Genomic DNA, 16,417 nt, shown 5'->3' with positions numbered 1-16,417 from the left:
CTGTAATAACTTTATTAGGTTGTATTTCCGAAACTAGGTTACGTAAGGCACCGTATCAGAATCGGGTAAGCTATTAATTAAACCGGATCCCTGCTTGTGGGAAATTTCCGTAAAATGCCTGACTGATACTCGTTCTAAGCAAATTAAAGGTGAGTAAATATAGATGTAACCTAGTGATCTGTTGTACAATGAGTAATTATACCTACTAACATTCCGAAGGACCACAGTCTAAAAGTAAATATATATTATGACCTAAAATCTCACCTGATGGTAAGTGATGATGCAATCTACGGTGGAAGCGGGCTAACTTGTTAGGAGTAGGATGAAATCCACACTTTTCGATTTCTACACGACATCGTACCGGGACGCTAAATCGCTTGGCGGTACGTATTTGTCGGTAGCGTAGTAACTAGCCACGGCCGAAGCCTCCCACCAAAGTGCTACAGTGTTGCTACTTTTAAACTACAGTAAGTAAGTAAGTAAGATTCATATTTAAAAGTTATGACAAATATATTTTTCGAAAAAAAAAGCAGTGTGTACTATGTGTATCGGAAATACAACCCAGATAAAGCTTGATAATCCAAATGGCAAATTCAAACAGTGCTAAACAAATTGATCGGCACAAATCGTGGCGCGCTCACTAATTACTGTCGAGGAGCGCCTACCTATCCAATTAATTATTATTATAATTGGGTCATATTTGCCTCACAACTGATTAGTGTGTGCGACCGCACGCGGAATAGGTTCATTGTTGTTTCAGAGTTTAAACTATCGTGAGTTATATCAGTTACAATGTAAAACTTAGATGTAAGTTTGTCAAATTCTAAGCCTTACAGCCTTTTTTGATGAGTACTGTTTACCAACAAAGAAATTAGAAATGAAGGTAGTAAACTCAAGTCATTTCATAACTTATTAATTTTAAATTATGTATGGTCTGTTTATAACATTATATATAAATATTAACCATATGTTCTAAGCTTATTAATCAAATTTATTTTCTTTAATTTGTTTATAATTATTATTAGGTGTGAAATGACTAGTGATTTATACCTTCATTTTTAATTTGTTAAATTTAAAAATGAAGGTTTGATTAAATTAAATTATGACATAAACTGACTTTTCAAATGCTTTTGAACTAAGCTTAATTGAAATAAATGAATTTTGAATTATTTTTTGATGATGATGGTGACGATGATGATGATGATGATGATACCCTTATTTTACGTATTTTTATGACGATAATGAAATAAAACCTATTTTAACATTTTTTTCGCAAATTGAGACTGCGTTTGTTGTTTGAGAGCTTGTTGTGGGTACATTATACTAAAAATATTCAAGTTACAAGTGAAGTGCATCGAACTTTGGTGTCGGGGTCCCCGTCGAATTATTCTTGTCGCAAAAAATGATGTCACCAACATAAATAATGAACCGTTACGAAGCTTTTACGTGTTACAAGATATTGTAACTGTAATTGCAATAATGCATCAGTTAGGTACTGTTATAATAGCCTGTGTTCATGACCTTCTAAATAATCTTCTTGATGTTTGAGGCATTTTTGTAAGTACTAATAGATGATGAAACTAAAACTGTAATTATTGCTTCGTATCACCTTCAGCCTTTTTTTTTCATTAACTTTGGTCTATTAGTCATCTAATCTATACTAATATTATAAAGCTGAAGAGTTTGTTTGTTTGTTTGATTGAACGCTCTAATCTCAGGAACTACTGGTCCGATTTGAAAAATTCTTTTAGTGTTCGATAGTCCATTTATCGAGGAAGGCTATAGGCTATATTGTATCCCCGTATTTCTACGGGAACGGGAACCACGTGGGTGAAACCGCGCGGCGTCAGCTAGTTTAATAATATAATTAACATCAAAACATCATTTTTCATATTCCGAAAAGTTTCAAGTTAAAGAAAATCACAATATTTATTTCACTGGTTAGTAATTTTGATCATATCAGTTAGTAATTAGTGAATACGAAATCACATGACTACAATTACTAACAATACTTCGTAAATTTTGTGTATAGGTTTTGTTTACCATTAAAAATACTCAAAGTCCGAGTCCTAGATGGGCTATAGAATATATAGAGCCATGTTCCATGGAATTTTCAGTAAAATTCACAGCAAATTTAAGAAATTAAGCGATAAAGATGTCGTGATATTTTGAGTTTATTTTTTTTTATAAAAAAATTCTTAAAATATCACAAATTAAAATAATATATAAGACAAAGCCGTCGAATTAAAAACTCTGTTTTTAAGTCAGATAAAAAGAGAGATCGTGATAACTATAGCCTCAATAGCTCAACGGTAAGAGCTGTTGGACTCATCACCGAGGGGTGGTGGTTCGGTCCACGCCCCGTCGGTCTATTGTCGTACCCACTCCTAGCACAGTCTTTCCCGATTAGTTAGAGGGGAATGGGAATATTGGTCATATTATAAAAAAATAAGGCAAATATTCTTTTAAAAAAAAACTATTTAAAAACTATAAAATTCTCAATAAGCATTTGCTGAAATCAAACCTAATACCTTTACAAAGCAGGAGAAGCTATCTGCGCCAGAAGGTTGTGTTATTATAAGCGAATACGATCAAATATGCCTTTAGCATTGCCCTAAATAGTCATGTAAAAATAGGTTAGCACTAAAAGTGGATTGAGTTGGAGCTTCCAAAATAAATCAATAACCGCCTAGCCCCAGTGGAATCGTCAGCAAACTCAGTTAGGGAGTGTGTCTTAGAGACCGCTTACTGTGTATTTAGTTATGTGCTTTTCTGTCTAGAGGGTATACTGGACTTTATATTGTAGCTTTCAATTGCGTAAAAGTGAAGCTTTTGAAAATATTTCAGTGTTTTCATACACAAATGTCTATTTCGGCAGACTGGTTTCTTAGACTAAATTTATACTATTTTTTTCTTAAAATACATACGTTCTCTTTAGTCATGTGTAAAAACTGATCTGTTGGTCCAACGGTTTGCCTTTATGAAAGCCTATAAGAACATAGCTTACTTGAAAAAACACATTTTTATTTGATTGTGAGAAACAAGCTTGTTGGCTTGGCTTGGGCTTGCCGTGATAGTTCATTGGATTTTTGTCCTCTGCCATTGATTCGGAGATCGTTGGTTCGAATCCGGTCAGGAGCAAGCACTAACTTTTCAGTTGTGTGCATTTTAAGAAATTAAATAACACGTGGCTCAAACGGTGAAGGAAAAACATCGTGAGGCAAGCCGCATACTTTATTATTTCTTAATTTACAAAAATTGTGGACTATTAGCCTAACCCCTGGTTAGGCTAATAGTCCACAATGGTTTGTTAATTATGAATACTTTAGGCAATTTATTAAAATTAAAAATAAACTAACTTTCGCGTTTATAATATTAGTAGGATATTTATCGTGGCTAGCTTAATATATGACATACTAACGAATCGGAAGAACTAGTTCTTCTACAGTTCAGATTTGATCACGTAGAGAAAGGCGTTAAATTTAATCCGAATAGCTTTTCAATACAACTATCCAATAGCGATGTAGTGAAGAAATCTCGAGACGTTCACAAACAGTGAATGTAAAGCAATTTCCCGAAGTGCAATGCCAACTCCGATCCGCAAAGCTATCGAGGCGGCGACTTTACCCCAATGTACCCCACTTTACCCCACTATACCCCACATTACCCCATTATGGGTAGAGATGGCGTGGAGCCCAGAATAGGTAGAAAAATCGATGGAATGAAGTTAAATATGTAATTGAGTTATACCGTGTCATTCATATCGTTGGGTATAATGCTTGTAATAATTTGCTTCATATAACCTTGGTTGCTTGGTTTATATGTATAAGTTCTTCTTATTCTTTATCAACCCATATTCGGCTCACTGCTGAGCTCGAGTTTCTTCTCAGAATGAGAGCGGTTAGGCCAATAGTCCACCACACTGCCCCAATGCGGATTGGCAGACTTCACACACGTAGAGAATTGTGAAAATTCTCAGGTATGCAGGTTTAGTCACGATGTTTTCCTTCACCGTTAGAGACACGTGATTTCTTAAAATGCACACAATTGAAAAGTTGGAGGTACATGCCCTGGACCGGATTCGAACCCACACCCTCCGGAATCGGAGGCAGAGGTCATATCAACTGGGCGTGGTAGCTTTTGTTAATTCATAAATTCTGTTTAATTTTAGAAAAATGTATTAAAATAGGTATACTTAGCTTTTGAGTTTATACTTTTTTTTTAAATAATAAGGAACTAAAAATGTAATTTATTGCGACATATTTGACTGCGTTTTACATTCATAATGGAGGTGCTCTTTCAAAAACTAGTGTAAACCTAGCTAGCAGGAAATGAGATTTTTCACGGATTATTTTACTCCCTTTGCAGCACGCTAACCTTATTGTATCCAGCTTAGCTTGACCTTTTGTGCTCGCAGCTAGTGGAACTAATGTTTGGCTCAAGGGATATCCATGTATTTTTAAACAAGTGCGAACAAGAGGAGATTATTGTTTCAAAGTAGGTATATTTATCAACAGTGGGAAATCAGAATATTTTATCAACCAACCTACGAAAACAGAGTATGTTAAGACTAATAGATGCCGCTCGGTTTTACCCGTGCGGTTCCCGTTCCTGTAGGAATAAAGGGATAAAATAAAGCCTATAGCCTTCCTCGATATCTATCTAACTATCTAACACTGTAAGATATTTTCAAATCGGACTAGTAGTTTCTCAGATTTGCGCGTTCAATCAAACAAACAAACTCTTCAAGTTTATAATAGGTTTTTCTTACATTTTTCTCAAGCAAAACCGTCTGTTTCATTCCGGTTTTTTTTTTGTTTGTTTAACCAACTAGCGGACGCCCGCATCTTCGTCCGCGTGGAATTAAATGTAAAGTACCCCTATTTGACCACTTTAAGGGTTGAATTTTAAAAATTCTTGAATTTTTAAAACTGACTCTAAAAATTAAGGACTTTCCATACAAACTTTCAACCCCTATTTCAACCCTTTCTGTTTTTATTTTAAGGTCAAAAAGTACCCTTTTCTGCTCCAAAGTCCCATTTACCATTATAACAAAATTCATCTTGATCGGTTCAGCCGTTTAACTGTGAAAAGGTAACAGACATACAGACAGACAGACTTATTTTCGCATTTATAATATTAGTAAGCAATATATTAACAAAAAAGGAGGTTCTCAATTCGATGCGTATGTTAGTTTTTTTTCCCATTTTTTTATGTTGTTACCTCAGACTTTCGTCATTTCTTAAAAAATTTTGAAAATTCTTTTTTGTTAGAAAGGGTACTCTTGAAATGGTTCCATTGTCACCATGTCAGGATCTGATGGTGGGATCCTGGAGAAATCGAGTAAAACTTTAAAAAATCGCAAGAACAGCTATAGCGTTTGTTACTTTTTTCATTAGGCACTCTAAATCACTAGAATTTCATGAAGGTCTGGAGTCGATCTGATGATGGAACCGAAACACACACGACCATTACACACACAGATAGTTGCATTGTGTTTGGGCTCGATTAGTTTGTGTCGACGAGAACTAACCACCAAGATGGTTTGTGATTGTCATTAGGGGTCTGGTGATGAAGACGAATGACACTTAATGGAACTCCTTAACGGCATACAGTAGCTACCTTGTGATTAGACTTGATTTATTTGTTTTGATGAGGACTTGCCACGTAGATAGGTTGCGACTGTCATTAGGGGTCTGATGATGAATACGAAGGACAGGTAATGGAACCCCTCAACGGTTTACAGTAGCTATCTTGTGATTGGGCTTGATTAATTTGTATTTATGAGGACTTTACACCTAGATGAATTATGACTGTTATTAGGCGTCTGATGATGAAGACAACGGACAGTTAATGGAATTCCTCGACGGTATACAGTAGTTGCCATGTAGTTAGGCTTGATTAATTTGTATTGAAGAGAACTTTCTACCTAAATGGGTTTTAGCTGTCATTTTGGTCTGGTGATGGAGATGAAGGACAGTTAAGGGAACTCCTTATGGGTATGTGTTATCGCGTCGTGTGTGGCCTACATATTAATTTGTTTATTAGATTCAAACAAATTAATGAAGTAGCCAGTCATAAAACGTTATTCCATCTAAGGTTTTAACACACACAAAGCATACAAACCTTGGGGGATTTTTTCTTGCCTAGATCTAAATCTAGTATAATTACACTAAACATAGAAAAATAAATAAAATTTAATAAAAAAATACAACCGACTTCCGAAAAATAACATCATATATGTTACATTATCATTAGTGATGTTATGTAGCTTATTCCTTGATATTAATCGATTTCCAACACAAAAAGAATTTTTCAATTCTAACCATTAGTAGGTAAGGCAGAAGCATGAAATTGCCTATACCGGCCGAAATGTCGGGCGATGACGTCACGGCGTTAAACGATCGCCGCGCGCTCACTTTAAAATTCTATATCTCGGGAACTAATGAACGTATCGAAATAATTCTTTCACGAGTATTTTTTATTTTCGACAATAGTAAACATTCCATTACGTGCATTACCTCCCTAGGCCACCTCGGTCTAAACTCCATAATTGGCTACCGTATTTACTTATGGTAGGAGCATGAGCTGACAAACTTTCAGCTTTTATAAAATGACGAAGGTCTGTCACTGTTGTTGTCAATCGGACATCACGCTGAAACTACTGTATGAATTCAAATGAAACTTAAACGTGGAAGGTCTAACACATTTTGACGCAAAAATAAAATCAGAAGGGGTGAAATAGGGGTTAAAAATTTGCATCGGCTTTCACGCATGGGCGTCCGCTAATATTCGACTGTAGGACGAATAAATGGGAGCATATCTCGGTTCGGTATATCATCGGTTACGGCTCCCACTAAATTGGGTACAACACTAGTACTGCGGTCGCGTTTTTTGGGGCAACTGTTTTAATATTTCCCAACATTGCAACTTTTCATTTCGCGTTGTTGTACAATTGTACATTTCCAACTCTGGCCGAGCTGCGAACGCGGATTATTGCAAACGACTGGACGCATTATTACAGAATGGGAAGGCTAAACAGTACGTACTGTATAATACAATCACAGTGCGATGAATGAACCTTTATTTAGACAATACTATGGAGTTATTCAAAGTGTAATGGATCTTTATTTAGACACATGGACAAAACCACGTGTTCAATAGACACGGGAGTCTGTTGGACCACACGTGATTTTGTTTTGATATCCTATTTTGGCACTCTTTTTTTTTACCACTGCGCCACGGAGGCCGTCAAATTCAATCAATTATTATTTATTTATGAGTACGTAAATATTTGTAATACTTATTTTAGCATGGAAATAAGTAGCCGTTTCCGGGGAATAAAATTGTAATTTGAAAAAGCAAACTTTTCAGGAAAAAAACCGAATTTTGGCGATTGTTGACAAAGTAATAGACTTATATAAAAGTGAGAAAGTTCGAATGAAAGCTAATTTTTATAACTTTTGTTATGCTTAATTTACCAAAGTCTAGATATAATAATAAAGCCATTAATTAGAAAATGAAATGTTACCGAAAATAAATCATTAATGTATTTTCAATTTCATATTGTGATGCCCATTATCATTTTGTTCGCCGTACAATCTAATTAGAATCCAATTTTGTACTCTGCACTTACCGTTTTTATCTGTAGGTTAAAAACCTACAGAATAAAACGATAAGTGCAAGTGATGATGTATTACGCGCACCGAGCGGAAGATTTTGAACGAGAATAAAATCGTAACTGATTTTATCATAATCAAATCAATATCTTTTATCTAAGCGCACCGTAATGCGCAGGCCAAGTTACAGCAACAGGCCGCTTCACAATAGCAGCAAATAACAATAATAAATGACAAGAAGATAAGTCAGAATAACGTAATTTGTGTTAAAAATGTTACGTGATTTTTGAGTATTTAATATACCTACGTGTATTTTTATTAAGTAGTTATGTTATAGAACTTTATCTTTCATCTGTTTTATTAGGTATGACCAAAGATTTTATACCAATTATAAAATATTTTATAAAATCTTTTGGTATGACGTTTAAATACTTAAGAGCGAAAATTACTACATAAAACATTGAAATGTTTTAATAAATTTGTAAATTTAAATACGTTTTAAAATTTACGTATTTAAATTTACAAAGGGCAGTTGTCGCCGTCAGATGAACAAAAATATCATAAACACTCGAGTGATTTTGTTCCGTTTTCCTTTACGAAGTACCGAGCCGAAAAAGTTTAACCGATGTCGTGTTGAAAGATCTCAAAACAATTTAAAAGAAGGCGGGATCAACTTTTAATTAATAAATTAAGCTTCATCGTCAATCCCCAATCTGTTCGCGACACTTATAAAAATAAAGCTTCTTTATAGAGAAAAATCTTGAAATATTGCCTAAATTAAGTTCGCAGAACACCAAAGATCTTTTTTAGAAGTTATTATTAAGGTTGAAAGGTTTTCGAAGTTCAATCAGTAAACTTGTAACTATGATAGTCGTCGTTATCAACCCATATACGGCTCACTGATGAGCTCGATTCTTCTCTCAGAATGAGAGGGGTTAGTCCAATAGTCCACCACGCTGGCCCAATGCGGATTGGCAGACTTCACACACGCAGAGAATTAAAAAATTCTCTGGAATGCAGGTTTCCTCACGATGTTTTCCTTCACCGATTGAGACACGTGATATTTAATTTCTTAAAATGCACACAACTGAAAAGTTGGAGGTGCATGCCCCGGACCGGATTCGAACCCACACTCTCCGAAATCGGAGGCAGAGGTCATATCCACTGGGCTATCACGGCTCACTATGATAGTATATAGGTATAAAGGAGATAGTCCATTTCAGGTCCACTCTTGTACCCTGTATCATTAAAATTTTAAAAATACAAAGATTTTATTAAAATCTAAATAAGTGAATAAATCTAACTAAATAAAAAGAAATAAATAAAATTAAATCCCAAGATTTTGAGTTATATCAAGATGGCGCCCTTAAAGCAACTTGACAGCAAACGTCAAATCGACTACTGCATTGAAAACGTCATCAATCCGCCATTAATACCCATATTAGTGTTGCATTTCTTGGGAGAGAATAAATATTATTTCGAAAGAATTAAATGAAATTCGTAGATTTGTATAATCAAAAATAGTTAAAAAAATATATTTTTTTATTTCCGCCAGGGTACAATGACTGATCCTGGGCTGCAAACAATTTCGGCCCTTCTCTTTTTACTCGTATATTCTTGGCATTGTATATCGAATATTGAGTTTTTGGTTTTGGTATTGGTAAAATAGAGTGTTATTTCGCGGAAGTTCATTGTTTGTTTGTCATGTTTAGTGAATAATTAATTAATTTGATACTAGCGGACGCCCGCGACTTCGTCTGCGTGGTAAACTTACAACCCCTATTTCACCATTTTAGAGGTCGAATCTTAAAATTTATCTTTTTGACGGCCTTTGTGGCGCAGTGGTATGCGCGGTGGATTTACAAAAGGTCATGAGTTCGATCCCCGGCTGGGCAGATCGAGATTTTCTTAATTGGTCCAGGTCTGGCTGGTGGGAGGCTTTGGCCGTGGCTAGTTACTACCGACAAAGTATTTCCGGTTCCATCTTAGATTGCATCATCACTTACCATCAGGTGAGATTGTAGTCAAGGGCTAACTTGTAAAGAATAAAAAAAAAGACTTCTGCGCGGAAATCGGTGTACTTACAACCCCTATTTCACCATTTTTATATTTCGTATTTTTAGATTTATAAAGCTAGAGCAAATTGTCTTCAGGCATGTGTGATATGTAAACCCTTCCTGTCAATAACGTTTATAAAATAACACCTTTGTTATTGCAATCTATTAAGGCGTTATAGAGTTGTATATGATATAACAATCTCCCACGAGATAAACGATTGTTATCCTATACAAGTCGCTGCAACGACTAACAACCGGAACCGACAGCTTAATGTGCTCTCCGATGCACTATGACCGAGTACGCTAGACGAGGACATAGACAATATAGACACTACCATGTCTATGTCATGTTTTGAGCTAGTTGTTTATGGCGTTAAATATATTTTGTTAGAATTTCTTTCCCAAAAAATAGGGATGATGACAGCTTTTTTTAAATTGTACTTATATAAATTAGGAATATGCTAAAGTAAAGCAATTTTCTAAAAGAAACAGGATATCTGCGATCATTACTTTCGGAGCTACAGGGATTGTAAATGGTCAGATTTACGGATCTGCTACGGATCTCTGAAAAACACCGCATACAAAATGTCACAATTTAATGACGTCGTTGGTTATCATTAGATTTGTATGGGCAAAATTGCATAAATCTTTGTTATTTTTGCGTTTATGTCTAAAGTTCATTTACTGAAAAATGACACTTTTAATGTAAGGAAAGATTCTATGCTAGGCAATTCGATTCTAGGCTAAGATTCTATGAATTTTCATCTAATTACGATAAAAGAATTTAGCAAAAATCCAGTCAAACGCAATGTTTTTACATATTGATTAGTTACTTAATACGTAAAAACTAACGGTTGCATTTGCACGGTTTGCAAGTATAAAATAAATTGTTGCACATTTGTAATTTGTTGCGTCATTAACCATTAATTTTGTAACATTGATAACAACATTTGTAAATTGCCATCACAAAATGCTTTTACTAGCTGTAATTACTGAGTGCTTGTACATTAATCAATGTTTCGTTTTAGCTTTTAACAAATGATATAGTTTATACTATTGGTGATCATGTTTTGGCTTAAAGCTGGTAAGCCATTCAATTAATTTATAGTCCAGCTAATACCGCATGCGGTCTAATATTTTTGGCGCAGTTGGGAAAAAGAGAGGTTCTGTGTTTGCGTGATTTTCATATTTCTCCTAACAAGTTAGCCCGCTTCCATCTTAAGTTACATCATCATTTACCATCTTTTTCGGTTTTTACACGACATCATAAATAATATTAATAATATAAATAATAAATAATCATAAAATTGTTATTACGAGAGTTATTATAATTATTGGTTACAGAGTCAAACATGTATCCTAACACCTCCGTGACGATTGACGGCCTCCGTGGCGCAGTGGTATGCGCGGTGGATTTACAAGACGGAGGTCCTGGGTTCGATCCCCAACTGGGCCGATTGAGATTTTATTAATTGGTCCAGGTCTGGCTGGTGGGAGGCTTCGGCCGTGGCTAGTTACCACCCTACCGACAAAGGGATTTAGCGTTCCGGTACGATGTCGTGTGGAAACCGAAAGGGGTGTGGATTTTCATCTTACTCCTTCATGCATCATCACTTACCATCTGGTGAGATTGTAGTCAAGGGCTAACTTGTAAAGAATGAAAAAAAAACCGCCAATCCGCAATGAAGCTGCATAGTGGGTCTACACTCCAAAACCCCTCTTATAAACATAGAGGCTCTGCAGTAAGACATTCAAAATAGATGAATGAACTGTTAAAGCCGTAATTACTTATGCGTTAATTATAAAACTGCCGTTTGAAGTCACTTCGGGTAAAGAGTCTTGTGTGACGTATATAATTAATCCCTAATTTTAACTTGAGATTATAACAGTTCTTGAATTAAATTTTAATACTTGCGTGGAAAAATTTTGGACATTTGCATAACTCTTGACCAATCAGATACTGAAATTAGTATATTTATAACCCAAGAGAGAAGTATAACGCAAGTAAGAAGAGTCGTGATAGCCCAGTGGATATGACCTCTGCCTCCGATTCCGCAGGGTGCAGGATCGAATCCGGTCAAGGGCTTACCCTCCAGCTTTTCAATGTGTGTTTAAGAATTTAAATATCACGTGTTTCAAACGGTGAAGGAAAAATATCGTGAGGAAACCTGTATACCTGACAATTTTCTTAATTCGCTAGGTGCGCGAAGTCTTTCAATCCGCATTGGGTCAGCGTAGTGGCTCAGCAGTGTGCCACAGTTGATAATGATAATGATAATGATGATGATAATTTACTGTATTTTGAAAAGTATATAAGTAGTAAGTAGTATAAAGTAATAGTATAGATTAGAATAGATTGGACTATATTTAAAGGTCTTTAGTTATAATTTTCTCTACCAATAATTCTAAATTTGTCAAATCAAAATTGGCCAATTTTTAAGTGAAATTTTCTACATGATTGCGCGTCCTTTTATTATTATAAGAGGTCAATGCAAAGACGGCATTATAGTCAATTGGATCGGCATTCGTCTTCATCTAAGAAGTAGAATGCAACAAATCACAAACAGTGTTTGTTTGTTTGTTTGATTGAACGCACTAATCTCAGAAACTACTGGTCCGTTTAGAAAAATTATTTCAGTGTTAGATAGCCCATTTATCGAGGAAGGCTATATATTATTCCTGTATTCCTACGGGAACAGAAACAACGCGGTTGAAACCGCTCGGCTTCAGCTAGTATGAAATAAAGATTATGAAAAATAAAAACCCATTTAGAAAATGTCTGATTATTATTTTTTGAAGCAAGTAGGTAAATTAAGAGAAAATGCACTCGTAGAATTCGTAACAATGCTTTAAGAAAAATCAGTCTTGTTTAAAATAAATACTGTAAACAATTTGTAAATGGCTGATTCAATTACAAAGAGGTCGGTGTACTTAACTAATGGATGAAATTGAAGGAAACGAATCTGGATAGATATTGTTGATTTTATAAAATCGTTACAAAGGAGTTCAATTATCGCCTTTTTCAATTATTTATTTGAAACAAATAGCTATATTAAAAATACGTTGAAATAATTTTAAACTGTGAGTCTTGCTCATTCCTTTTTCTGGTTGTTCTGATAAAATTATTTCCATAAAATCTCTTTATCTAATCTACTACGTAAACTACAGCTTTTTTTTATACTTTACAAGTTAGCCCTTGACAACAATCGCACCTGATGGTAAGTGATGATGCAGTCTTAGATAGAAGCGGGCTAACTTGTTAGGAGGAGGATGAAAATCCACACCCCTTTCGGTTTCTACACGGCATCGTACCGGAACGCTAAATCGCTTGGCGGTACGTCTTTGCCGGTAGGGTGGTAACTAGCCACGGTCGAAGCCTCCCACCAGCCAGACCTTGACCAATTAAGAAAATCTCAATCGACCCAGCCGGGAATCGAACCCAGAACCTCCGTTTTGTAAACCCACCGCGCATACCACGAAGGCCCTCGTAAATAAAGTTTTTTGTTTAATTTTAAACTGTGAGTGCATGCATGATTTGTTTTTCTGGTTGTTCTGATAAAATTATTTCCATAAAATCTCTTTATCTTATCTACGTAAATGAAACTGGTACTACGTAAACAGCTGTATACGTGTACCTACTTTATATTTGCAATTAGGCGAAGTTGCACGCAGTGTGTGGTTGAACCATTACAATCGAATGGAAGGGTACTTTTAATGTGATTTACTGGGAACGACCCTCGACTGCCCCTTTCATTAGCTAGCCAACCCTTTGCGCTAATTACAGTCAAAACAAAAATTGTTCCGTGTCCAAGTAAAAGCGTGAGTCATTTTAGCGAATTACGAGTTTATCGCTAATGTGTGGTTTTCTTTACTTTGAAAACGTGTATGTCACACACATACACACATATATAACTGTGGTATCTTAGCTTCTAAATGAAAATTAGTCAGTCAACGCTCCTACAGGGTAGTAAAATAGTCAATAGTCAATATTCATTTATCTTAATTAGGCTTAGTTTACAAGCACTTTAAAAACGTCTGGTATTGTAAGATAGAGGAGATAATAATTAGTCGAAAACTTAAAATTAAAGTTACGCGGGTCCCAAATGCGCCTTGGTCCGAGAAGAGCCCACAACAAACACGGCCAGGTCTTTCCTTTTTTAGTTTATCACCATATAACTATTAGTATATAAGTAGCCAGTCAAATAATACATTTCATTTCCATGCAGTTATCTCATTTACAAAATCATTAATGCTAAACGTCTTTTCTTAATGTCAAGTAATTATATTATAAGTTAAAGGAGATAATAATTAGTCGAAAACTTAAAATTAAAGTTACGAGGGTTCCAAATGCGCCTTGGTCCGAGAAGAGCCCACAACAAACTCGGCCATTTTTTTTCATTTTTTAGTTTATCACCATATAACAATAAGTATATAAGTAGCCAGTCAAATAATACATTTAATTTCCAAGCTGTTTTGTAGTTTACAAAATCATTAACACTAAACGTCTTTTCTTTAAGCTTGCGTTTAATAAAAACTTTGAACTTATTTAGAGAATGCTACAGCTACTATAGCTTAGTATGGCAAACTTTTAGAGTGCTTAATATAAGGTATGTCTGGTCTGGCTCGTAGTCTTTTTTTTTTAATTTTGTACAAGTTAACTCTTGACAACAATCTCACCTGATGGTAGATGATGATGCAATCTAAGATGGAAGTGGTCCAACTTGTTAAGAGTAGGATGAAAATCCTTTCGGTTTCTACACGACATCGTACTGGAACGCTAAATCGCTTTGCGGTACGTCTTTGTCGATCTAACCGACTATAACGCATTTTTTATGTAAAAGGTGACGTTATCGAGATGGTTCTTAGTTATTATACCGTGAACCGTTAGGCCAATCAGAACATATAGGCGTTTTCCTGTTATTATCATAATAATAGAATAATGCCTATATCTTCTGATTGGCTTTTTTACTATGTCAACTTATACTCGTAATAGAATAGCTATAGAGTGAATCTTACTGACTGTTAACAAAATATAATATGACTTTAATATTGTTTCAGATACGAACGGCCAGCGGAGACAACGTCGCAATTAATTTAACACTAATCGAGCAACCGATAAAGCGCCTTCACAAATGAATTTAGTTAGCTTAAACAAAATTAGTTTGTAAGTGAACAAGTGCCAAGCGTAACGTGACAACTCATAGCTCTCGAATGTATCCGGTGACAGTGTCAGTACGAATTGTATTCGTGCGGTGGTGAAGTATTCTGTGCGAATTACGGACTGTATTCGTGCGGTGGTGCTGTAAACAGTGCGAATTACGGACTGTATTCGTGCAGTGGTGAAATATTACGTGAGAAGTACGGACTGTATTCGTGCGGTGGTGCTGTATCCAGTGCGAATTACGGACTGTATTCGTGCAGTGGTGATATATTACGTGAGAAGTACGGACTGTATTCGTGTGGTGTAGTATTCTGTGCAAAGTACGGACTGTATTTGTGCGGTGTATTCGTTGCGAATTGCGGACTTATGACACCTGTAAAAACATTGTAAGCGCGGCCTGTATCCGTGCGGACTGTATCCGTGTGGTGTATCCGTGCATGTGGGCGGCTTGGGGCGGCAGGCGGACTGTGGCGTGACAGTCGGTGCGGTGCCAGTCAAGATTGAAGTGGTGGGGCGGGGGTGGGGCAGGCGCGCGCGCGTGCGTCCCCTGCACGCGCTGGGCCGCGCGGTCGGCATGTTGGCGTCGCAGAGATCGCAGTCGTGCAACGAGGAGGGCGCGTTCTTCGGCGCGCGCGCGCTGCGCCGGCCGCGCGGCAAGGGCAGCGGCAGCCCGCCCTGCTAGGGGTACGCCATGTCGCTGCGCAGCCTACACCGGCGGCTCTCCTCCGCCAACCACACGTGAGTACTAAACCATGCCTCTCTCATGCTCTCTCTCTCGCTCACTCACACACTGCTCTACTCGCGCAAGTATACTTTGACGGCCTCCGTGGCGTAGTGGTGTGCGCGGTGGATTTACAAGACGGAGGTCCTGGGTTCGATCCCCAGCTGGGCTTCTTAATTGGACCAGGTCTAGCTGGTGGGAGGCTTCGGCCATGGCTAGTTACCAGCTAGGTACCCTACCGACAAAGACGTACCGCCAAGTGATTTAGCGTTCCGGTACGATGTCGTGTAGAAACCGAAAGGGGTGTTAATTTCATCCTAATCCTAACAAGTTAGCCCGCTTTCATCTTATTGCATCATCACTTACCATCAGGTGAGATTGTAGTCAAGGGCTAACTTGTAGAGAATTAAAAAAAAAACACTGTTCTAATCGCACAAGTAATCATCATCACCATCATCATCATCATCATCATCATGTCAGCCGATAGACGTCCACTGCAGGACATAGTCCTTTTGTAGGGACTTCCAAACATCACGATACTGAGCTATCTGCATCTAGCGAATATCTGCGACTCGCTTGATGTCGTCAGTTCACCTGGTGGGGGGTCGATCAACACTCCGCTTTGTAGTGCGGGGTCGCCATTCCAGCACCTTGGGACCCCAACGTCCATCGGCTCTTCGAACTATGTGCCCCGCCGATTACCACTTCAGCTTCGCGACTCGTTGAGCTATCTGAAAATTAAGCAGAAATCATTTAAATTTATTCATTTGATAAACTGGAGAAATGAAAAGTCGCTTCATAAAACTCCGAGGTCCTTCATATCACAGGTAACCAGGATTCACTTTAGTAGGATAAATTT

The 16,417-nt window shown here is 36.9% G+C and overlaps 1 protein-coding gene across 5 annotated transcripts in view; it reads left to right on the top strand.

Moving 5' to 3' along the window:
• The window catches only part of LOC112057979 (potassium/sodium hyperpolarization-activated cyclic nucleotide-gated channel 2), a 342,833-nt gene that overhangs the window by 14,665 nt on the left and 311,751 nt on the right, over positions 1 to 16,417 (top strand). For all 5 annotated transcript variants that reach the window (XM_024098604.2, XM_024098602.2, XM_024098603.2 and 2 more), the window contains exon 2: positions 14,735 to 15,575. In XM_024098604.2, coding sequence (XP_023954372.1) covers positions 15,529 to 15,575 — 47 coding nt within the window. In that variant the 5' untranslated portion in view covers positions 14,735 to 15,528. The remainder of the gene's footprint in view (positions 1 to 14,734; positions 15,576 to 16,417) is intronic.

The sequence above is a fragment of the Bicyclus anynana genome, chromosome 20 (assembly GCF_947172395.1).
Source record: "Bicyclus anynana chromosome 20, ilBicAnyn1.1, whole genome shotgun sequence".
NCBI lineage: Eukaryota > Metazoa > Arthropoda > Insecta > Lepidoptera > Nymphalidae > Bicyclus > Bicyclus anynana.
Note: the sequence above shows the minus strand (reverse complement) of the source record. Positions and strands in the feature narration are given on the sequence as shown.